This window comes from Physella acuta, unplaced genomic scaffold (genome assembly GCF_028476545.2).
Source record: "Physella acuta isolate Inbredline_101_S28 unplaced genomic scaffold, ASM2847654v3 ptg000325l, whole genome shotgun sequence".
Lineage (NCBI taxonomy): Eukaryota > Metazoa > Mollusca > Gastropoda > Physidae > Physella > Physella acuta.
In genome coordinates, this window is record NW_026731844.1 from 680793 (window position 1) to 706498 (window position 25706).

Here is a 25706-nt window from a genome sequence, read left to right on the forward strand (position 1 = left end):
TCATTACGTTTTTCCCAACCCGAAGTTTTCTTTGGATAATCTGTACTCGCCATCTGATGACTCAATTAATTGACCGCATAATTCATAGGTCCTCATTAATTATGAAGTTCGCCGACGATTATTTTGATTTAATCTTTTCTCGATACCTTGGCTTAAGTGGAATGAGACCTCCTTCTTGTCCCGCCCAGGTTATAGTAAAGGTACCTATTATAACAATATAATAAGGAATTCCTCAAAGTGGCGTTGTTAATAATAACTAATAGCCAGTAGTGTTTTTTCCATTTTACTTAGTGACAGAGTTTCTTCCAGGCATCTCTTCGGGGGGGGGGGGGGGGGGGGGGGGGTAAATTTTTTTACCGCCCCCCCCCCCCCCCCCCCCCCGAACGAAATGAAATTTGTATAATTTATATAGAAAATATATACGTTTAACAGTGTGTGTCGTCCCCCCCCCCCCCCCCGAAGAAAGTCTACCGCCCCTCCCCGAAAATTTCAAGTGCCCGCCCCCCCCCCCCCCCCGGAGAAAAAAGTCTGGAAGAAACACTGCTTAGTGATCATCCATAAATGACGTCACACTTTGTTTTGGACGATTTTTACCTCCCCCCTCCCCTCCTTCATACGTCGTCACAAAAAGCCAGACCCCCCCCCCCCAAAATGACGTCACACCTCAGCCAACACCCCACCCCCCCCTCAAAATAGCTGTTGAATTTTTCTTAAAGTATTGATATTTTTCCCAAATCTTGTCAGAACTCTGTCAACATAGAGTATTTTGATAAATTCCTATTGCAATTTATTAAAACCGTTTTCTAAAACTTGAAATAACGGCTAAAATTCTATTTCTAACATTGCTTTTTTATAATGTAAAAGTATGACGTCACACCCAGTGTTTCTTCCAGACTTTTTTCTCCGGGGGGGCACTTGAAATCTTCGGGGGGGCGGTAAACTTTCTTCGGGGGGCGGACACTGTTAAAAGTATATATTTTCTATATAAATTATATAAATTTCATTTCGTTCGGGGGGGCGGTAAAATTTTTTCGGGGGGGCTTTGCCCCCCCGAAGAGATGCCTGGAAGAAACTCTGGTCACACCATCTGAACCCTCCCCCCTCCTCCCCTCCCCTCATTACACCGTCACAAAATTACGGACCCCCTCCCCCCTACGAGTGTGACGTCATTTATGAACGGCCCCTAAGTACGTGCTTTTAGGTATATTCGCTGTTTAGTATTTTTTTTTCACTGTACAGTGTAGGCCTATTAGGTTTTTTTTTTCTTGGAGTCTTAAAATATATTCACACCTTGTAAGAATAGAACTAAAATTAAAATAAAAACCCGCTATGCACTTTTACGTGAAAAAAAATCTTTCGTCCCGAGTATAATCCAAAAATAGCGGTCAAATACTAACATTGAGCTGAAACCAGTTTGATCGAGATCTGAGCAGCACTCTTCTGTTGAGTGTTTGTGTTTTGGGGGCATTGATTGTTGTGTCTAAGGCTCCTCACAATCGCCAGCCGACCTGTCGTCTTCCTGTTCATTTGTAGGTCACCGGAGGGTGGAGTGAAATTTTGGTTCATTGACCGAGTAAACCACGTGCAGTTCTATTGGTGCCGCACATATCCGGCTGTTTGACTCGAATGAATGAAAGTCGAAACTTCGTTACGATTTAAATTAAATGTAGCCTATGTTAAAGTACGCTTCAGACGGTTCAATTTTGATTTTTTTAACAATATATATTTCTTTACTAAAATCATTTTAACATTTTTAAAAAATATTTGCAGTAGATTTTTTATGTGCACTAATTTAACATATTTATTTAACGTGTTTTATTCTATCGCAAATGTATTATGGAGCATGGATATTAGTTGCATTTTATAAAAATAAAATCATAAACATTTAACTTTTGATTTTTAACTATTCATGTTTTGGCTTGATACACTGGCTATTAGTGTGGGCCATTTTATTTTTGGCTTGCTGCATAAACTTATAGTGTGTGAAGTTACAGCCAGTGGTGAATGACATCCTGCTCACTACCGCCTTAATTACGACACATTTCTCCACATCTCAGCCCAATTCACCAAGCGCCAGCAGCCCCAAGTTACTCAATGGTGACCACACCAAGACACCCGTCACCTGCTCGGCCGGCAGCAGCCCCGACTGCCCGGTATCCCGCTTTGACTGGCGCAGACGGGAAAGGAACGGAGTGACCCATGGCCACAGACCACCGGGCTCGCCCCACAGTTCACCAGCCGCCGTACGCAGTAGCATGGCATCCAAAGTCTTCACCATAGACGTGGTAATTTCTCCGGCTCTCCCGTATCGTGACCGTTCTCTTCTAACCTGCCAGGAATTAACACCTTAATCTGTACCAACGGCAGACTAGCACCACGTGAACGAATGTCTCCCTGAGTTAACCCACCTTGAACTGTCTATAAATACCGCATGACATGTAATAACCACGTGGGGGCTGTTGAGAAATAGTACAGTGCTATATCCATATACTAATTTTAACCTGTATGATAACATCTTATGACTTAGAATTTAGGCCATTGTTTGATATTAATATTGGACACTCCCTAAGTATTTAGAATTTAGGCCATTGTTTGATATTAATATTGGACACTCCCTAAATATTAACCTGTACTTGTAGCCACTGGATGTTTTTTTTCTTTTTTATCACTTACACTTGAATGACCTTCACTTCAGACCTAAGTGTTTAACAACATATAACCCATTGTATCTAATCTCTAGCAATAAATTTCTTGTACTTTTATTTTAACCAAGGTTAGATTCTATAACTTTCCTGTTTTGAATGCTGTACATTTTATTTGATCAGTGTCTTGTGTCTACAGGTTAGTCAGTAATCTATAAATAGTGATGGTATTTATATATATATAAATTAGTTTCACCCTAATAAACTAACCTGTAGTGTCATTAGTTAAGCCCACATATCCCAGCAGTCTGTGACCCTGTGCTGTCCTCAATACAGGAGAGAGGGGAGAAGCTAAAACAAATGATTCCTATCACTAAAATCTGTCCCACTGAGCATGAGTAGACCTATTGTATGGAGGCCACTTGTGTGGCTGACTTGTGTGTAAATGTCTGTGTACCCTGATCACTCTAGTGTTTTAGGTTAGTCCTGTAGGGACTGTCTAGGACTATGCTGATAAACTGCTATGACTGGGAGTCCGAGTTTACAGTGGGTAAACACATCTGTATATGTAGCTATTGGTTGGTGGTGGCTGAATTATATTTCTCTTCAACTAATGTATTCTATCAGGTTTTACAAACATTTACCTGCATGAAACATTACTCTGGTGATAGTGAATTTCTGTACTATCGAATACTCAAACTTCTATGTATTTCTCATGCATTATTCGATTATACCTATATGCATTCTTTTTTTCACATTAATTCATTACGTTGCATATAAATGTATATATTTTTTCTATGTTGCATCAGAAAAAACTTTGAGTTAAAATCTTTTAATTTTTTTTTCTCTATTGTATTTTAATTAAAAAATAATCAGAAGTATATTTTAGACTGATGTGCATAAACACATATTGTCTGAATCCAAAGAAACCTATCTCCTTTCTATAATATTTATATTTATAAACATGACCAGAAATGGAACTTTAGATCTTGCAGGTAAAAATCAACACACAAAGGTACAAAATATTTTGGTAAGACAAAACAATGCTATTAGAAACAGACAACAATCAACACTGAAAATCTAAAGAAACTTTATTTTAACGTTTTGGTATTTTATTTATAAAAAAATAAGTTTCTACATGTAAAGAAGTTTACATTATTTATTTGGACAGTTATTGTTGGTGTCTAACACTACCTGTCTTGTTACACTTACTACTCACAAGTTAAAGCTGTGTGTAACATTTTCTTAAAGCTGTGTAACGTTTTCTTAAAGCTGTGTAACATTTTCTTAAAGCTGTGTGTAACATTTTCTTAAAGCTGTGTAACGTTTTCTTAAAGCTGTGTAATATTTTCTTAAAGCTGTGTGTAATATTTTCTTAAAGCTGTGTAACATTTTCTTAAAGCTGTGTAACATTCTCTTAAAGCTGTGTGTAACATTTTCTTAAAGCTGTGTAACATTTTCTTAAAGCTGTGTAATATTTTCTTAAAGCTGTGTAACATTTTCTTAAAGCTGTGTAACATTTTCTTAAAGCTGTGTAACATTTTCTTAAAGCTGTGTAACATTTTCTTAAAGCTGTGTAACATTTTCTTAAAGCTGTGTGTAACATTTTCTTAAAGCTGTGTAACATTTTCTTAAAGCTGTGTAATATTTTCTTAAAGCTGTGTAACATTTTCTTAAAGCTGTGTAACATTTTCTTAAAGCTGTGTAATATTTTCTTAAAGCTGTGTAACATTTTCTTAAAGCTGTGTAACATTTTCTTAAAGCTGTGTAATATTTTCTTAAAGCTGTGTAACATTTTCTTAAAGCTGTGTGTAACATTTTCTTAAAGCTGTGTGTAACATTTTCTTAAAGCTGTGTAACGTTTTCTCATTTCAGAGTCAGAGATCGTGGATAGAGAAAACTTTCCAAAGGCGTGAATGTATCAAATTTATTCCAAGTCTTCGTGATCCCTATAGGTACAGGGACCCATCTACATATTTTAATTGCCTGCTAACCCACTCCATTGTTTAGATTTTGCTTTTGTTTACATTAATAAAACTTGAATAGAGATACAATTACTCAGTATTTAAAAAAAATGATGTTAGTAGTCTTGATGTTTTTAATGTAACGTTTGTTTAGTTTAAGCCCACTTTTTCCCATTGCCTAGGAAAACTGTTTACTTCATAAACGGCAATTATTTCACCCATCAACTCTTTATCTGATGAACTTTGCTCACAGATGTGCTTGCGGCCGAAATGAAAACTGGCATTTACAAAATGGAGCCCGTAGGGCTGATCCACATCATGGCAATGAAGAGAAGTGGCATCCTTTCAGACACACAGAACAACACACAACTGATGCTTTTGGAACTATTGAATTTCAAGGTGGACCCCACCCAAGCAAGGCTCAATACATTCGGCTAAGTAGCCTGGATACAAGACAAGAGAATGTCCTGGCTTTACTGTTGAAGGTAAAGTTCAGAGCTTTTTCCTAAAGATAAAACCCAATATCAGTATAGTTCATAGTAACCTGTTTGATTTTTAATATTGTAAACTTAAAAGCTGAACTTAAATAAAAAGTTCAAAGACAAATGTTTTTTAAAAGAAATATTAATTGAACGCATTAAAAAAAATTTTTTTTAAAAATTAATCCCAAATCTCAACAGCACTGGGGTCTAGATCTTCCCAAGCTTCTTATAACAGTACATGGGGGAATTTTGAACTTTGACCTCCAACCCAAGCTGAAGAGGGTTTTTAGAAAAGGTTTACTTAAAGCAGCTAGAACAACTGGAGCATGGATTGTCACCAATGGCACAAATACAGGTCTTTACATTTGATACGGTGTAGTTAGTTAAATGTAATCTTTAAAGTCTGCTACAATTACTTCATGGAATGAAGCAATTATGATTAACTAATGCTAAACAGATTGTTTTATTTATTTTAACTAATATTATACAAATGTTTAATTTCAAAATCCTTTTGATATAGGTTTATATTTATCAGAGTATGATTTGGAATATAACTTCATAAATTGTTAATTTTTGACAGGTGTTACAAAGCATGTTGGCGATGCAATTAGTGATCGCACAACTAAGGCTCGCAACAAAGTAGTGGCTATTGGTATCACACCATGGGGAATAGTTGAAAACAAAGAAGCACTGGTTGGGAAAGATGTTAGTAGTTTGTTCTTAATTTGTACTAACTTTTTGTCTGTATTTAACACTCTGCACTTTTAATGTTGATTTATGTATATGAAAACTTATTTTTAATTGAAAGTTATAGGAAATCTTAATTGACAATATGTTGATTTAGTAATATATTTGTATTTTCAGAAAGTCGTCCCTTACCACTGTGTTTCATCCGCCAAAACAAATTCCTCAGTTCTCAACAGCAATCATTCCTACTTTGTATTAGTAGACAATGGCACTGTTGGAAAATATGGTGGGGAAATTCTTTTCCGGAAAAAGTTTGAAAAGTATATTGCTCAACAGAAAATTCGTATAGGTAAGTTGTAAATTAAAATGTATTTTTAATTCGATTTCTGGGTTACTTGTTAAAACTTAGGTATTCCATTTAAAGTTAAAAGGCTTAGCTGTATTTAATCATTATTTAAGAGAAACCAGTTTTTTAATTTATACTTACAAAGAAAATTTAAAAAAAAATAATTTTTATTTACGTTTTTCTTTTTAAAAAAAATCTAGGCAATGACTTCCGTGGTCATGGTGTGCCAGTGATCTGTGTAGTTCTAGAAGGTGGCGCCAACACAATCCGCTCTGTGCTGGAGTATGTCACAGACACTCCCCCTGTACCTGTGGTTGTATGTGATGGGAGTGGCAGGGCTGCTGATCTATTAGCTTTCACTCACAAATACACCATGGATGATGGGTAGGTTCTTTTTCATGGTGATTTACATTATAGTAGCAGGGTTTTACCAGGCCAAATTAATATGTGGATATACAGTCATCATTGATGGTGCAGTTAACTGCCATATGAAATGTTCTGTTTGTCATATACTAGAGCTATACAACTGATTGCAGCCTTCATATATATTTTTTTTATACTTCAGCTGACAATTTTTATTCTCAGTATAAGAATATGTTCTGCTTGTGCTATGCCAATAATCTGTTTTTAAAACAAAAATGTGTTTACCCTTCTTCTTAGCACCATGCCTGAATCACTTAGAGACCAACTAACCCTGACAATTCAAAGAACTTTCATGTACTCACAAGAACAGGCAGAGAAACTTTTTATTGAGCTGATGCTGTGTGTCAAGAAAAAAGAATTGGTATGAAACAGTTATACAAGTTTAATGGAATATTTTTAAAATATTGGCCTTATCTTTGAATATCGGCAGCTCAGAAGAAATTAGATGTTTCTCAAAAATTGTCATTGTAGTAGACAACATTAGGGATTGTCCATAAATGTTGTAATACTCTGAGGTTTGGTGGTGGTGTGTGTGGGGGGTGGGGGGGTGTCACAATTAAAAATGAATTAACAAATCTAATTTCCCGTTTAAAAAAATTACTACAACTTTGAGAGCTGAAATGTAATATTTTATGATCAACTATAGTGATATAAGCGTGACATGTATGGTTCATCCCTAATCTAAAATGATCCACTTTAATATTACTTATCCTACTTACAGTTTTTCAGTCATTTTGAATTCCAATTATTGTTCTTTTCTTCACTTGTTTAGATAACTGTGTTCAGAATGGGTGACAGGGAAGATAGCAAAGATATCGATTTAGCTATTCTCACTGCCCTTCTCAAAGGTTAGTTATAACACTCGATTACATTTGCGACATGTATACATGTTGTAAGTATACATGTTCCATGTAAAAACTGTTTTTATATAACATTAACTTTTTTCTAGACATCTTGTGTAAATGTGGTGTAATAAAGTACACTATTTTTAAATAGTTTATAAAATGTTATTGTTTAGTAAAGAATAGTTATATATTTTTTTGATAACTTAAAAAACTTCCTCCCCTTTTCAGGCACAACTGCCAGTGCTGTGGACCAGTTGAATCTAGCTTTGACCTGGGATAGAGTGGATATAGCAAGAAGTCATATATTTGTCTATGGGCAAGAGTGGCCAGTAAGTATTCATTTAGTCCTCTGATTATTTCAATTGACATTTATATGGCCAAATGTTTATTTTGATTTTACTTGAGACAATTTCAGTTCTTAAAATGGCAGAATTATTTTTTGTTTTTGTAGGAAGGAGCACTGGAGGTAGCCATGATGGATGCACTGATCAATGACCGGGTGGATTTTGTGAAGCTTTTGTTAGAGAATGGAGTCAGCATGCACACTTTCCTCACTATACCCAGGCTTGAAGACCTTTATAACGCTGTCAGTAACATTTTGATTAAACTTATGTTTTATTTAATTCATACTAACATTTTTACACTGTAAACAAATGTTGAACTCAGAATAATGAGATAATGCTGATTTCTATACATAGAAATGAATTTTAGAATGGCATATAAAAAACTACAATGTAGAACACAGTTAACTAAGTCTATCATGATGTATATATGCTCATTTGATGTATGGAACAATTGATCAAATCATAGTGTTATTTGGAATGTTAATAAAAATTTTGTTTAGCTTAGTAAAGAATATCAGCAATTCACTCTAGATTCTACATATTTTTAAAACTCATTTTGGTTTTTGACTTATAAGAACCAGAACCCTTCACAATTGACGGTTCAATATTAACAATTAAAAAAATGTGTTTGATTTTTTTATATAGTCTTTCTGATGTATTCTTTTTTGATACTTTACAGCGCCAATGTCCGTCCAATTCTCTTCGCTATTTGATTGCTGACGTTAAAAAGGTTGGTCAAAAACTATAATTTGCTGATAACTGTACCCATGTTTATACCACACTTGATGACAAAAATATGAGGGTTCACTCAACTCTCAACCCAACTATCTCTAGCATTTTAAAACAAAATCCATACCCCAAAATCTAACAACAGCCTTAAAATAAAATATTAAGTATTTATGTTGCAAATTTTCAATATATTGAGAATTTTAAAATCAAATTTGTTTTTTGAAGAAATATGTATGTTATGCCTGTATGTATTTTTTCCCAGCATATTCCATTCAACTACCGCTATACACTGCCTGATATAGGCTTGGTGTTACAGCTGCTTATGAGTGGAGGCTTTAGGTCATCATATTGTCGTAAACAATTCAGACAAAAATATCAAGCCTTGAAACATATAGTAAGTTAACTTGTGTTTATTATTTAGATTAGCAAAATTTAGTTTTAGATCTTGATAATTTAAAAATAATTGCAGTCTATAAATGTTAGAGACACGATATATACAGATTTAGAACCTGGAGACGATGTTTACATCTTAATTCTTCATCACATTTTACAATACAAATACAATAATAAGACAAATTAAAAACTTTTTGAATTCGGATGAGAATTCTATTTTGTTGTTTTTATTTTATTATAAGTAAAGTACTACAGAAGGCAGATGAAGTAGAGTTCATTTGGTGACATGTAGAGATGATAGTAGCACAATGGTTATTTACCTTTTCCTCCATCATTTGTGTGGACCTTAGAATATCCTCCAATCTGAGATCATTTCACATTGGCAGACATATGCTCTACCACTTGGCCACACAGTCCTATACTTTTTTTTTACTTTCTAATTGAGACTTCAGGTCTAAACTTAATTTTATATCGTGTGATTTTTAAAAACGTTTTTCATTTATAACACTGATTTAAATGTTTTTTTGAATTTCTTAAACTCAGTGCTGCACATTTTAGTGTCCTATTTTCTATTCTTTAAAATTACAAACAATTTCATATGATGTATATCAGACACAAAAATCTGTTGTTAAGAAAACTTAAGATATATGTAACATTCAGTCATGGTTGAAGGAGAGAAAAAAAATTAGATCTACAGAATCTTTGTTGAATAACTGAAACATCTAGTAAACTTTTCTTAGCTAATTTTAAAAATAATTAAATTGAGATTTTTGTTTAGCTGATGTTTTTACCACATTCTTATTTGCTTTTTAATATATGTTAGCCATTTCAAATTGATTGATTAAAATAAGTTTTAGATATTTCAGCTTTTCTTTATTTCTCTTTTTCTCGCAACACGTAGTTATTGCATGTAGGTTTCTCTTTTAGATTGATTACTTCTTCTTGTGTGGTATTTTTCACTCCGAATGATGAAGTCAGTCTTGCGTGTTGAAAACTTGTTGTATTTACTTTATATAAACAATTTTTAACCCAAAAAAACCTAACAGATTCATATTAATTTTTCAGTTATTATTGCATTAGGATTTAAAAGGAATGTAAGCTTCATTGATGCGCCGTACCTGAAAGCAAAAATAGCCATTAAAAATAACTTTTTCCTGACTTTTCTCAGAAAGACAAGATTGCTTTGATTTTGGATTATTTTTTTATTCCTTCATTAGCCAACTCTTTAAAATCTGATGAGATTTTTAAAAATTCTTAGCTTATCTATAGTGATTACATTTTCGCAAAAATAACAGAAGCTAACTTAAGTTGTAGGGGATATATTTTATTGATTGCCCATAACAAAAAAAAATGCTTCTAGGTATTTCAGTTTTCTTGTTACATCTGTTATTTTTTGTATTTTTTTCTAAATACAGATGATTAGTGGATTGGCTGAAGAATAAAATAATCTTTTATTTAGAATCATGGTATGAATATACATTTAAAAATTGGCCAAATATTTATATCTCTGTACAACATTGAAAGCTAAAAGTTGTAACTAATTTCCTGCCTGTTTTTCATTTAAAACTATTTTTAAAGAATACTTTTGAATCTTAAAAATAAAAGCTATTAATAAAAATCCATGATAACAAAAATTCATAAAAATGTGTTTCTTTAAAAAATGTTATATCTTGTTTCTATTTTGTTGTTTAAAATTCCAATGTATTTATGAATTTGTACAGTTTATGGTGTTATACTGCACTTGTGTAGCCTTAGGGAAAGATATATAGAAAGCTCATATTGTAATTAGAAACAAAATATGCAAAAATACAGCTTTGATAAAAAGGAAGACACTATTTAATGGCTATTTCCATATACTCATTTGCCTTTATTCTTATTTATTTATTACATTAGCATTAAACTTTCAAACTACAGTCAAAGCATTGTGTTGCATTTATTAAGGCTTTATACATACTTGCCAAAATTTTTCAATTTTGAAATATACAGAAAATATATAGCTAATAATAAATAATAGTTTATATACTGTTTTCACCCTGTTACAAATTTCTCAAAGTAAATGTTGTTACAAGTCAAAACTATTAGTGTAATTTATAATGAGTAACTTGAACTAGTAATTTCAACTTTTAATAAATATAGGTTGAGATATTGCCCACTTAAGATCTAGTAATAATTGTTGGAGTTTATAAAGAAATGAATTTTGGGAATCATCAGGAACATAAATTATAACTTTTTAAAATTCTACGACTAATTTTGTTTTTTCAAAAAAGATTTTCAAAATTATTTTAAATAGCACATCAGCTTTTTTTTGTGTGCACCAGAGTTATATACCAGATGGAATTTAAATGCTTTAGTGTTTAAATGACTTTCACTGTTTGTTTTTGTCTGATTTACACAAAAATGTTACAGTTAGGAAGTCAAGTAAAAATATCTTAAGGACAAGGGAGAGCAATTTGAAAGAGGGGGGGGATTGGGTGGCAACACTTTAATTGATTATTTAAGTTGGCTTGAAATAACATATTTAAAAGTTTTTTCTCTGCACTTAAGTGTTTGTTTCATTTTATTTGAATGTTTAATATATATTTTCACAAGTATATTTGTCTGTCTGTTATTTAAATTTCTTTTTTAACGTAAAATTACAAAAATTTCTCTTACTTTGAAACTTAACAATTTTAAAGCTTCTCAAATTGATAATTAATTTTTTTTATAATAAGTAGTAAAATAACCAAACCAATACTTAAAAAATCAGTTCCAAATTTCTTAATCAATGTCATATTTATCAATGAGTTTTTATTATATAAATATACAATCTACAGTTATATTCTGTTATTTATGTATGGTACTGTTCTCCTAGGGGACTTCAGTCAGTAACATAGTGACAAAAGTACCTCACATCCTCAACACCAAGCAAGCAGAAGAACTGTTCCCATATCCATTCCATGATCTCATGATCTGGGCTGTCCTCATGAAGAGACAAAAAATGGCTCTCTTCATGTGGCAGCATGGGGAGGAGGCTCTAGCTAAGGTATGTAACTTTTCCATCTCAAGAATATTTTGTATTCAAATCTTGTTTGTTTACTAAGTAAGTTAGTACAATGAAAGAAAATATTTCTAATATCCCATCCCTGCAGGCTTTGATAGCTGGTAAACTGTATGCAGCAATGGCTCATGAAGCTGAACAAGATGATTTAGAAATAGAATTGACTGAAGAGTTCCAACACTATGCAGAGTAAGTTTCTTTTTTTAATATTTTAGTTGGATTTTAGTTTCTGATATACAACTGCCAACAAAGTAAATTTAAACACATGTATGTTTAGAGTTACAAATATTGTTATCCACAGTGAATTTCTAGGCCTGGCCTTGGAGTTGCTGGGCCATTGCTACAAGATTGATGATGACTACACACAGCAGCTGCTGACCTATGAGCTGAAGAACTTCAGTGAACAGACATGTCTGAGCCTTGCTGTGATGGCAAATCATAGAAAGTTCATTGCACATACCTGTTGTCAGATGCTGCTCAACGATCTGTGGATAGGAGGTCTCCGCATGAGAAAAAACTCAACACTCAAGGTAGGATTGCTACAATTTTTATACAGAACAAAAATAAAATAAAAATCGTAACAGTCAATTAACATCGAGTATTGCTACATAACTTATGAACGGGTATCATGAAAGAAGTATTTTAAAACTCTATACTTCATTGTTTAGTTCATGTAAAATATTCTTGTGTATTTATTTACAGGTGATTCTGGGTATAATCTTCCCGCCCTATCTTTTTGTGTTGGACTTTAAATCAAAGGAAGAGCTCCAGCTGATGCCACAGACAATGGAAGAACATCTGGACGAGCTGGAGGATGCTGCCAGTGTGGCTGATGTTTCTTTCAGTGAAGAGGACCAGGTGATTAACTTGCCCATAAAACAGATTTTATTAATACATTTCACAAAGCTTTATGCAGTGGTCTTTGTAATTTCCATGCAGTTTATACATACTTTATTTGGAAGTAAATTTGCAATGAGGAAAATGAAAACAAGCTAAAAACTATTTGTTTTTTTTAAAATATTCTCTTTAAAGCTTAAATCTTGTGCAAGTTAAAAAAAATAATTTTATTAGACCTAGAAAAAGAATTGTAATAAAAAAATTAATTTAATAAAAAAAAAATGTAGAAATAAAATAAATATTGATCCATTAAGCTGAAAGTGAGAACTGTAACTAAAGATAAATAAAAAAACTTAAAAATAAAATGAATATTGATTTTTTTTTTAGGCTGAGGATGGGAACTGTAATGAGGATCCCACAGAACCCATTTCTTCCAACAACACACAAATTCCTGCCAAAGAAAATGGAACACCTGTATACACTGAAGACAACAATATGACATTGGACTCCAGCATGTTTTCACACAACCCCTTCCACAAGAAGAAAAGTCCACTCAGGATGGGGAAGAAGGTCTATGAGTTCTACAATGCTCCCATTACAAAATTCTGGTCAAATGCTGTAAGTAAGGGTGGGTGGGCTAGACTAGTATGTACACATTACATCTATTTCATTCATTTAGAATTAGGTTAGTCAAGATGATACAAGTCTATACTTACATATAATTCAGAATAAACTTTTGCAATTTTAAGTTATTAAGTTTTATGTATGCTGGAGAAGTGATACTTAGCTGGACATTGCACTGACCACAAGATCAATATATATACATATACGTTTAAATTTTAAATATTTTTTTTCAGCTTGGTTACCTGTTATTCTTAAGCCTCTACATCTATGTCATTATTGACCGTCTCAAGACTGTACCTACCTGGGCAGAAGTCTATGTTATTGCATTTATGTTCACATTAGCAGCTGAGAAAGTCAGAGAAGTTAGTACTAATATTTACACTTTGTTCTAAGTTCATGTCAAATTGTGGATGTTTAATATTGTTTCTCAATTTTGATTTCTTTCTGTAGTGATTTCTTACAAACTTCCCATATAAATTTGTTTTTGATGGCAAGCAAGATTATCACAATTTCAATTTAATTTATTATGAAGTCAGATCTGAATTGGTTTTTTATAATAAGGGAAGATAACAAGAGTAATTGTTTGCAATTACTCAATCAGTCAAATGATCTGTATGGGACAGAGTGGAATACTAACCCGTAAGTCTTGAGTTTGAATCCAGGTTCAAGTCAGTAGACCGTCCCTGAGTCCATGCATCTCTGATGGGTACCTAACTCACGTTAGGGAAAGTAAAGGCGGTTGGGCATAGTGCTGACCACACTATCTCTTCATATGCAGAGGTCACAGAAACAAGTGAACTCTACCTCACTTGCCCCCATAGACTGTCAGGTTTGAAAAGGGAACTTTACTTTTACAGGTGATCTGTATTCGCTGATGTTTTCAAACGTCAAACTTGACTATGGACTCTAATTTAAATTTTTATTTACAGTTACTTTTTTTTTTAGTTACAGTTTTACTTTTTGAGTTTAAAGCTTTTTTATTTTTTGTTGTTGGTGGTATCAACTTAATTAAGAATAAACAGATGGAAAAAATACATTTAAAAAAAATGTAAATATCAACCTAGTATTTCCATTTAAAAAAAATTCTAATTACTTATTTGTATAAAATAAAATAAATATAAAAACCGTTATAAAATCAAGTTTTTAAAGGAAATAAAAATAGTAAAAGTTTTGGTTGCTAATTGTGTCAGAGATTTGATGAGCAACCAACATTATCACTAAAGAAAAAAACATTGTTCCGGTTTAGTTTTTTAGTGCATTTTAAAACTCCTCATAATAAAGGTTTTTATATTTATTTAAAAAAAAATATATCAGCATATTAGAATGAATTTTTGTGATGATTTTCTTTTTATAAAATTTCTTTTATATTTGCTCGTTAATTACTATTCTTCTAATATTATATTCAGTATTAGCACAAGCAATTTGTTGCTATAATTTTCAGATAATTGCCTCAGAACCTGTCAACATTATCATGAAGCTGAGTGTCTATATCTCTAATGTGTGGAATGTTCTGGACACTGTTGGCATAGGTCTCTTTGCGGTTGGCGTTGTCATGCGTTTTATTCCTGCCACACTGAATGATGCTCAGCTGATTTACTGTGTGGACATCATCTTCTGGAATATTAGAATCCTGGAGATTTATTCTGTCCATAAATATTTGGGACCATTTGTTAAAATTATGGGAAAATTGGTAAATAATATTCTATTAGTTTTTAAACAATTTTGTGATTATTTGCAGTTGCTGAATAGTCTATTTGTATCTTCTTTTTTTACTTCACTAGTGAAACACTAAAACTAATTTAGTATATATTACTTTACTTATTATATATTACTAATTACTGGTCTCAGAATTCTTGTGTTGATATTATTAATAGAATGAATGTTTTCTGAATATAATGAATTTTATTTCCACAGTTGCGGGATATGTGTTACTTTCTTACAATCTTGTTTATTCCTGTGACAAGTTATGGAATTGTTAGGCAAACTGTTCTCTATCAAAATAAAGAAGTGTCATGGGCTTTACGTCTGCGGAATATTTGGTATTATCCATATTGGAATATTTATGGAGAACTCTTTGCGGAGGAAATTGATCGTGAGTTTAACGACATTTCAAGTCATTCATTCCTTTTATACCATTTTAATTCAAATTCATTTACATTTAAAAAAATATAATAAAACAAATACACTAAAATAAAATATGAAAACATTATTTTAAAAAAAAAATTTATTTTCACCTGTTAGCATGTGACCTTGAGGCTAATCGCAACCCAGATGGATCCTGCAATGTACATGCATCATGGCTTGCACCTGCATGTATGACTATCTTCATGCTGGTGGCTAACATACTGATGGTTAATTTACTAATTGCTAGATTCAAGTAAGTCACTTTCTACACCTCAAACAATTAGTACATCTAGTTTATTTTTTGTAAAATATTTTGTTGTTGTAACATGGGAGATGTAACTTAACTTTATCATTTTTTTATGGTATAGCATTCACTTTATTCCCTGACTCTATCTGCAGTGCCACCTTTATCATTAACAATGCCAACTCCAAAGAGATCTGGATGTTCCAGCGCTATGCTCTTATACTCAAGTATGAGATGAGGCCTATTTTACCACCTCCCTTCATCCTCATCACCCACATTTTCCTGGCCTACAAGTACATCAAACGCAGATGCAAAGGGAAGAGGGACTTCTATGATAATGGTTTAAGTAAGTCATTAAAAGAATTATTAGTTTATTCAGATTTTAAGAATTTTAAAATATTATTTTACATTGGTTACTTTTTGTTAAACATGCTTTTTTAATAAAATTATATTCTTTATATCATTATTTTGACTTAATTATACTTAACCTATATTTTCAGAGCTTTTCTTGTCACATGAGGATACAGAAAAACTTCATGATTTTGAAGAAGAATGTATGGAGGATTTGTACAGAGAGAAGGACCTGAAACACCAGAACTCTTCTGAAGAGAGATTGAAATTTATAACTGAAAGGTTACCTAATGCTTTACTCTAACTAAAATTTACATGTCTAATTGTATCTATTTTTTTTTTGGATGGACAAAAACATAGTTTTACATAATTTATATCTATCCAGTTTTTTATCTTTATTATTTTTCATCTAATATTTAAGAAAACCATTGCCTTAAATGTAGAAGTTGGTTGACTTTGAAACTCAACACACATTGGTTTAAACCTTTTATGTTTATCAGCACTAAAATAATATTTTTTAAATCTTCTAAATCAACTGTCCCTGTGTTTAGGATTGAGAACATCTCTCTGCGCTTGGATGATATCAACATGAAGGAGAATCATATACAGATAACCCTGGCTGCCCTGGACCATCACATGGGGCGGCTGGATGGTCTTGAAGGAGTTTTATCTGATTCTGTGAAAATGGTCAGAAACTTAGGGAGACAACATAGGCTGCTGAACGATGAAATTTTTGAAGTAAGTACTGTTTTATCAATACAAATTTAAGTACACATTAAAAGTATTATTTATTTTAACTTAAAAATAATGAAATTAAAATTAAAGCTTAGTTTGTGCTAAGGTTATTTTATTTTCTCCAATGGCTAATTTCTATAGTATTTGTTTAAAGACCTCATTAATTTAGGACTACTCCACAATATTTTCTCCTTTAGGAAACTGAATCTGATCTTATAAATGTCAACATTCAGACTGGTGAAAAGACCTCAGGATCTTTCAAGAGAAAAACTCCACTGGATAAACTTCAAAGGTCAATAAGATTATATTAATTTAATTAGTTCATTAGTTACAACTATTCTGGCTTTTATTATTTTTTTGTGTTTTAAAAAAAAAATTGATATTAAAATTAGTGGTTTCTGTAATATAGTGCTGTAAGTCTGATATCAAGCATTCATGGGCTGTTTTTTTTTTACTTTTATCAATTATAACTACAGATTTTTTTTTTCATCAGTATAAGCATTATTTAGATGAACAGCTGTCTACTTCTGAATTATGAACAAAATAATATAAAAATGCAGTTATATTTAAAAAAAATGAACATTTAAAATAATGCAATTTGCTTTTCCGTTAAATGTGAAACTTTGTACAGAAATTTGAGTGTCTAAAACAATTTTTATTTCAGATTGACAAGCCATGTCAACAGCAGGCTGATGAGTGAAACAGAGTTTAATGAGGACGACATCGACCAGTTTGTGGGGGAGAATGATGTCTCCATTGATAGAGAGTCTAGCTCAGAAAACACAGGTTCAGCTCAGTTTTACATTGGAGGCGAAAAGTTGCGAGAAAATTCTCTGCATAAAGCAATTAGCAGCAGCGAAGAGAAAAATAATCCAGTTAAAGTTTCAACAGCGCCTGCGGAACTAGTTTTGGATGAAGGTAAACAAGGAGGTGACAGTAATCCATCAAATACTGAACCTACTAGTGACACGGCACACATAGGGGATTCCTCTGATGAAAAACCTGAAACGGTTGAAGTAATACAACCAGTGAACGGAGAGCAGATTGAGTTAATTCTTCCACCAGAGCCAACCTTCTCAGTATCCTCTACTGTGTCACCCAACAGTGTTGCTGGCTCTAACCTCAGATCCAGAAGAAGGAAAAACAGTGGCAATACTCAACCTTTGACCCTGAACACAACGGCAGCCATTGTGCCAAGCTCTATGCCCCAGTCATCAGCTTGCTTCACCACCTCGTACCCCGATGTGATGACCGGGTCAGCTGTTAGAGATCTCACCTTTATATTTACACCTCTGATAGGTGAGTACACCAGCATCACAGACAACATTGACACCTCCTGCCTGATTGACTGCTCGCCACCCTGTTCACCTGGTGTCACCTCATCCAGCATGCTGTCACCTGGGGAGGTTTACCAAGAGGAGAGATCAGCAGCAGACAGCAAACAGCTGCAGTTAAAGCAAGCAGAAGAGATGGAGCACCACAGGATGGGTTCCATCATACGCCATAGACTCAGGCAGATTTCACAGGTCATTCTTCAATTTTCAAATTTTTTATTATTTGAACAAGTTATTTTTTCCAGTTACTTTTGACCCTCTAATGCCCTAATAATCTTTGTGACCTTTTTTAAGCTATTAATGTAATTAGATATAAACAAGTAATTTTAATTTTTTATCTTTAACATCTAAATGGTGTTGACCACGTGACAAAGTATGTTCAAATTTTAAAATAACTGACTTAAAAGTATACACTGTATTGAAACTGAAATTGTGTGACGATTACATCACCACCAATGTTGGATCCACAGGAATTATTATGTTTAACACATGATGTAACTATAACATTACAATAGGCAAAGTAGGGTTAAATTCAGTATTCCCAATTCATTGATAAATTCTGATCACTGTTGTTTTCTTTATTTACAACATTTAGTTTTAGATATTTTATTGTATATGCAGTCTACATTTCTGTTTTATTTTAACTGTGCAGGATGAGAGAGGTAGTATGAGCGACATAGCTAAAGTTGTTGTGGCAGAAATGGCTTTAAAAAGCCAGAAACAGGCCTCTGAGGAGGAGTATGGCTCAGAGGAAGCTTCAGTGGTGACAGAGGATGAGGCAGCTGATCTAGTCAAACAGTCAGATGATGACAGCTCTAGCAGACAGTCCTTCCAGATTGAGGAGGTGGATGCTGCTGGTGGGAGGGATCCTGCCAGTAGAGACAGCATACAACTGAAAGTAATGGCTAATACAACTCCACAAGATCCTGTACAAGATAAAGGTGGGTCCTTTACAAGAGAGAGATGATAAAAGTTAACCAATCATTGAAATCATTTGAAAACCTGACTAAAAAGAATGAACTGTTGTATGTAGTGTATACCATAAGTGCTGATAAATCTTTCTCTACTCAGCCTCCAACTTGCTCTTGTGTTATCCTTAAAGTTAAAGGCCTACATTTTGTCTGCTTTGTACATGATCAGCGAAAACAGCCAACTCACTAGAGCTTCGTTATTTAGTCTGATAAGACTTTGCTGGATTAAAGTTCAGTGTTTATATCTACATGAAAAGATAAACCACATAACAGTTAAAGGTGTTTTATAATTGACAAATATAAGTTCTTTTTATTTTTCTATCAGTTTTTTAGTTGTCTTAGACCAGTCTACATTTTTCCTTTCTTTTATTCCAGATGCAGAAATCCAGTGTTGATGAAAGACCATGCTAGTTCCTGATGGTTTTGTTATAGCTCCTTTATTACTCAACAGTGATATTTTTTTAAAGCTAAACTCTACACTGCTATTTTTTAATGGAACTTAATTTCAACCCTGATATTTCATTACAAAATAAGAGCTGTATATAGTTGGTTTTTCTATTGTGAATTTACAGCTGACTTCCTTACTTCTGAGCTGTAGCGAATGATGATTTACAATTAAAAAAAACATGTATCACTATGTTAAAGTACACATTTTTTTTTCTTTAACATACAATAACCACAAACTGTATTTTGGGTTTACTGGTGTCATACATCTGAGTAAAATAATTACATTTTGAAATTGAAAAAGTAAAAATATTTACAAGTATGTATGACCAGAATCTACTATTGCCAGTGGTATGTAAACTATTGCCAATGATCAAATGTGAACCACTACAGTTTGAGTTGTTTTGCCTATAGATTTGCTTATCTTGTCCCAAACCCAAAGCATTTTTTATCACAGTTGATTACAGTATTGAAAAATATCAAAGAACTGGACAAAGAGTCATTTAGCTTGTTTTATTGTAGATGTCTAAAATATTATTACATGAATGTCTAAAATATTATTATACAAAAAAAATGTTTTCTTGGATTTTCGAAATACATGTGAAATCACTTAGTCTATAAAATCCACAACTGTGTTCCTAAATGAATAGACATTTTTAAAAAAACATAGATTCCTGTATTACTACACTTCAAACCTTCCATGTAACAACCAGAGATGCTTAACAACTTAAGCTGTGGTGGAGTGTTAAATAACACAGTGTAGAATGTGCATTAAAAAATTTTTTTTTTAGTTGAATGAACTGGGTGTTGCAAAAAAAATAATTAAGGACTTATGTTAGTTTTGTTGATAAAAAACTAATCTAATGTTAACTAGTCCCTTCATAAACTGTATCAGCGCTACATGGGTATTTTCTTCCTAATGCATTTCATTAGGCTGTGACACAGTTAGACTCAAATAACTGCATAGCATTGTATATTTCCTAGATAATCCATCTTTTCTATAGATATTAATTTAAAGTATTTAAAAATTGTTTTGTATTTCGTATTTATTGTGTATGGTTATTAATGCTTGGGGAATCTATTGCTTTCATTTCCATTGAGTGTTCTCATATACATCTACTTTTCTATTATACAAAGATATCTCACTATTTATAGAAGTGACATATAAGTTCTAAATATAGCTATCTTTAATGAACTTCAAAGAGGAAAATCAAAATTTGTTTAAATTTTTATCTGGTGCATATTTTTGAAAGGTTTTCTAGTAGTTATATATAAAAATAACTTTGTCCTCTAAGTGCCTTTATAATTTGTGCAGAACTATTGTATAGAAGTACTGAAAATATTTTATATATATAAATATATAGACTTATTTCAAATAAATCTGCTTCTATTTTGTAGGAACTTTATCACTCAAATCAAACAACACAGAACCATCTATAAATAAGTCTGATTTGCCAGTTTTAACCATCTAATTATGAATGGTTTTGCTCAGTCTAAAAGATCTCAAGTTTTTTAAATTGGAGTTTCATGTCACCTTAGATCACGGCATCATTTTGATGGGGAGGTTAATTAGTGCAATAAATGTTGAAATCCTTTTGTTGCTTTGTGTGATCACTGGTGTTTTTTTTTATTCCAGTGTTTCATCTCAGGTCTTAGAATACTTGAGTTTTGTTCATATGCTAAATTTGTGCTGTTGCTGGCTAGCAGTTTTCTATGTATGTTAAATTTGTGATGTTGCTGACTAGCAGTTTTCTATGTATGTTAAATTTGTGCTGTTGCTGGCTAGCAGTTTTCTATGTATGTTGAATTTGTGATGTTGCTGGCTAGCAGTTTTCTATGTATGTTAAATTTGTGATGTTGCTGGCTAGCAGTTTTCTATGTATGTTAAATTTGTGATGTTGCTGGCTAGCAGTTTTCTATGTATGTTAAATTTGTGCTGTTGCTGACTAGCAGTTTTCTATGTATGTTAAATTTGTGATGTTGCTGGCTAGCAGTTTTCTATGTAAACTTGTTGATGGCCAGCAGTTTTAAAATCACATGATCATCAAAACATCAGCTAATGATATTAATCAGTGAACACTTTTTTTAAAAACAATTTTAATTGTACATATTATTTTGAAAAGTTCACATTTTAAAACAATTTTGAATACTTTATATTATTTTGTTAACAACTCACATTTGTTAGACAGTTGTTCAGCTAAATAATGCTTATACTAATAGACTGCTCATACTTTATAAAATTGTATTTAAACATTGATTCTTTTAAAAACATGACTTTCTTTTTAATTATAAATACTTAATGCATTGAGTATTTACTGTAACCACAAATGAAATGTCGTAGATAATGGAATAATCAAATTGTCTTGTTGAGTATGTTTTTACTTGTATTTAAAGTATTAAGATGTGTAGATAGAATTCTTAAAATTGATGTTTTCACTACTGTTATAAAATATATGAATTCCAGACCATATTTTCAGCACATTAAAGTAAATTAAAAATTACAATTTTGAAAGATTTTAAATTTAATAGATGTTCATTTAAGAATGTTGTATACAAACTACATATCAATAATCTTTTAATTTGAATAGTTAAAACCAGTAACCTCCCTTTATATTTATCTTTGAAAAATAAAGCTCAACATTTTCATGCATTAGATATTTTTTAAAGCATTTAGTGTGTATGTGAACAATAAAACTATTGTTTTGCTTTAATACTCAGAATGTGATGATTAATAATAGAATAATCATATTTTTCATAATCTCCAGTTTTGTAATGATAATGTAATCCATTTATAAGGTCCACATGTTGAGGAAGGAAAGGGGGTGGGGGTATTTTGATTTTTGTGTGTGGATGTTATAAATGTTTAACCCAACATTTCATTAATTATCACTATCATTTTTTTTTTTTAAATTTTAAGTTTTTGATTTGCTACATTTTATTTTAAGTGTGCTATTTTTTTGGCACATGTCACCAACTGATTTCTGTTCATTGGTCTGGCCAAAAGTCCAGTTGTCTGAGCTAATGTCCAGTAACCTATGTTACATGATCTGACAGTTCAGTGGTCTAACCTAAAGTTGAGTGATTGGACCTAAAGTTAATTGGTTTGACCTAAAGTTGAGTGATTGGACCTAAAGTTGAGTGTATGAGCTAAAATTATCTGACCTAAAGTTCAGTGACCTAACAAGCTGATCTAACCTCTCTACCATTTGAACAAAATCAGAGTGAACCTAGTCAGAGGTTTATGCAACATTGTTCCCATTCATCAAGACATTCACTCTCTCATTTCTCTTACACACAATATATATCAAGTCTCTTTCACTGAACTTCTCTGTGTGTGTGTGATTAGATTGTGGAAATAGTTTGAGATTTTGTGATGGTGATTCATTCCATGATGTCTCAACCATTCCTGCTCTCCCTCCATATCTCCACCTTGCTGCACATTTTTCACGTTGAAGTAGATCAGAAAAACTTAGTTATTTCGTATTTAATTTATTAGTTTGTTATGTACACATTGCATACTATTTCCTCAATCTTTAAAAAAAATTATAAGTTTGATTTACCAGATAATTTTTTTACTTGATTTTTATAAGCAGCTATATATATATCATGAACATATTTTTTCATTAATCAACAGAAATCCTAATTCAGCCAAATATTTGTTTTTAAATATATTTCTCCTGGATTGTTTAACCAGGCTTCAATTTCACATAATTTTCACTTTTTCTAAGCAGGATGTTTATGAAATGTATTTCTTTCAATACTTTCACTACAGTCTGTGGCCATACTATTACTACTTATATAAAAATGTATTTATATTTTTAGTTTGCTAGTGTGATAGCTAGAAATATTAATTTAAAAAAAAAATCTTTTCATCTATCGCTATATTTTCTTTGTAAATTGTGGGTGCTTCTACTTTTTGTCATCTAACACCTTCTCTTACACAATTTCAACATGAAATTTTTGTAAGTAGTATTGTACAAAAAAAATAGAAGTCAGTATCTTTTTCACCTTATATACTTGTTCTAAAAACAGAAAATAGATTTAAATGTGTTTTGAAAAAGTCAGTGCATCTTAAACTGAATTTTTAAAATTGTTAGATCAATGCCAAGCACTTTTTATCATTTCAAAATAAAACATGATTTATTACTTTCGCGGGTGTTGTTTTAGTATTGGTTATGTCCCTTACTATTATAGTACTGGTTATATCCCTTTAACTGTGGCTTACTGAGCTTTCAAAAATAATTCCTTTAGTTTTAAGCGAAATCCCAACCTTCTGGAAAGTACGTTCTCTTGTTCATCAAGGGAAGTAATTCATCTCCTTTCCAAGTGCGTGTTACGTTGCTTTTCTGAGCAAATAGAATCGATCAACGTTTAAGACGTCATGTCGACGAGTCTATATTTTATTTTCTGAGAGTGCGCGGGAGAAATACATATTCTTACAAAGTTCTCAGAGCTTATTTAACTCATCACATTATGGATTTCTTAAATAAGTAATCTAACAAACCCAAGCATAATGAGTGTCCTTGATTTATTGTTAATAATTGTGTCTTTCTGATTGTCACACAAACGATGAATGAGAACTTGAACACAATTATTCTCGCGTTGTTTTGGCTGCTTTGGTGCAGCAGGCTTTAGCTATAATCAGTTTTTCTTCCAGACATTTTTTCTCCGGGGGGGGGGGGGGGGGGGCGGACACTGTTAAAAGTATAAAAGTATCAATAAAGAAACTCCGGCTATAATCCGGTGCTAACGGGAGACAACTTTCATTTTTGGTAACCTCTCCTGCCTACGTCACTGGCCCTAACTAAACTGATGGGCTATACAGTAGCCTGCTGCAATAGCAAACTAAAACACGAATATTTGTTTGTTTGACACTTGTGAGAAAAACGACAACTACTCCCTTTGAACTAGTATCGCTTGTTTTATAATGCTATAGCTGTCAACTCTAGATCCTATACTAGCACCACCCTAAGCTAATATAGGTCTTATAATTATTTAACAATATAGCAACCTTGTTTTTTGGAAACGTAGAATGTTGGCAAACTGTAGCAAAAAATATCCACTAAAAAACTTAAAGTGTTATACAGCTAAGCGAAGCATGCGCCCATGACAGCGTCTTCCGTTTAATTTTTTAAGCTTAGAATAAAATAAATCCTCTAGCATGTCTCCAGCGTGCTCGTTGTATTCTCTCCCCTTAACTCGTTTCATTACCATGTTGAGGCCGACTGCCGTGGACAAAGGGAGAGCAGTGACTTCCGCCTTTTTTTTTTTAGTACATTCACATCTTTTATCTCTCGAGTTATCCCCCTTTGTGTTCCCCTCTTTGCATCACAACACTGTGTCAAAAACAGGTAAAAATTGTGAGAACACGGCAAATTTAGGCTAGAGGACAGCACGGTTTTTGTGTGCCAGGTAAGTGTCCGCACTCGCTGTCAGAGATGACATTTCCTGTAGACCTTTTGGCTTTACGTGATCGCATTTGATTTAATTTGTCACATTAAACGTGTGGATGAAGCCGATGAGTTGACACGGTGACAATCAAATCTGAGGCTCACGGAAGATCAGGATTAAAAGGCTTTGAACCGGGGAATTGAAAAAAAAAAAGGTTGGTGGTGGCTGAGTGGGGGGGGGGGGGGGGGGGGGTAACGAAAGACGAGCTCTTCAAGAAAAAAAGTGGCGACGATGTTAAATATAATTATAAAAAGACTACATTCACAGTGCGTTGGGGAAACGGTTTTGGAAATTGTTTATTTCAGAATGCGCAACAGAGGAAATCTGTGTGTATGAAAGACAGAAGTGGAAATGTGTGGACACATGGATAACAGCAACAGGATGGATGGCAACAGGGAAAATATTTGTATGGAAACGTGTGTGTGTTTGTGTGTGTGTGTGTGTGTGTGTGTGTGACAGTATCTGTATCTGTGTAAAGTTGACCTAAGTGGACACGTTTTTTCAATGACTGACAGTAAAGTAAATTTATTTGCATGGCAACAGAGGAAACGTGTGTGTGTGTGTGCATGTGTGTGTGCATGTGAGAGGATGACACCAAATTTGATCGAGTCAGCTGACGGGAGCACGGTGTCGTTCCCCCCCCCCCCCCCCCCAGCTGTGTTGGACGCCAACACGCCTACCGTGCCGTGTTCCATAAAG

At 33.0% G+C, this 25706-nt stretch overlaps 1 protein-coding gene across 1 annotated transcript in view; it reads left to right on the plus strand.

Annotated features, from left to right (window-relative positions):
* The window catches only part of LOC131940660 (transient receptor potential cation channel subfamily M member 1), a 37734-nt gene extending 14049 nt beyond the window's left edge, over positions 1 to 23685 (plus strand). The window contains exons 4-32 of the mRNA XM_059299378.1: positions 2058 to 2285; positions 4518 to 4597; positions 4860 to 5091; positions 5287 to 5443; positions 5669 to 5793; positions 5953 to 6124; positions 6322 to 6505; positions 6782 to 6905; positions 7317 to 7392; positions 7618 to 7718; positions 7841 to 7975; positions 8413 to 8463; positions 8725 to 8856; positions 11707 to 11877; positions 11984 to 12081; positions 12194 to 12422; positions 12595 to 12750; positions 13117 to 13347; positions 13587 to 13715; positions 14795 to 15043; positions 15268 to 15445; positions 15595 to 15730; positions 15877 to 16067; positions 16222 to 16354; positions 16624 to 16810; positions 17005 to 17099; positions 17472 to 18333; positions 18794 to 19082; positions 19488 to 23685. Coding sequence (XP_059155361.1) covers positions 2058 to 2285; positions 4518 to 4597; positions 4860 to 5091; positions 5287 to 5443; positions 5669 to 5793; positions 5953 to 6124; positions 6322 to 6505; positions 6782 to 6905; positions 7317 to 7392; positions 7618 to 7718; positions 7841 to 7975; positions 8413 to 8463; positions 8725 to 8856; positions 11707 to 11877; positions 11984 to 12081; positions 12194 to 12422; positions 12595 to 12750; positions 13117 to 13347; positions 13587 to 13715; positions 14795 to 15043; positions 15268 to 15445; positions 15595 to 15730; positions 15877 to 16067; positions 16222 to 16354; positions 16624 to 16810; positions 17005 to 17099; positions 17472 to 18333; positions 18794 to 19082; positions 19488 to 19507 — 5151 coding nt within the window. The 3' untranslated portion in view covers positions 19508 to 23685. The remainder of the gene's footprint in view (positions 1 to 2057; positions 2286 to 4517; positions 4598 to 4859; positions 5092 to 5286; positions 5444 to 5668; positions 5794 to 5952; positions 6125 to 6321; positions 6506 to 6781; positions 6906 to 7316; positions 7393 to 7617; positions 7719 to 7840; positions 7976 to 8412; positions 8464 to 8724; positions 8857 to 11706; positions 11878 to 11983; positions 12082 to 12193; positions 12423 to 12594; positions 12751 to 13116; positions 13348 to 13586; positions 13716 to 14794; positions 15044 to 15267; positions 15446 to 15594; positions 15731 to 15876; positions 16068 to 16221; positions 16355 to 16623; positions 16811 to 17004; positions 17100 to 17471; positions 18334 to 18793; positions 19083 to 19487) is intronic.
* Positions 23686 to 25706: the final 2021 nt, after the last annotated feature.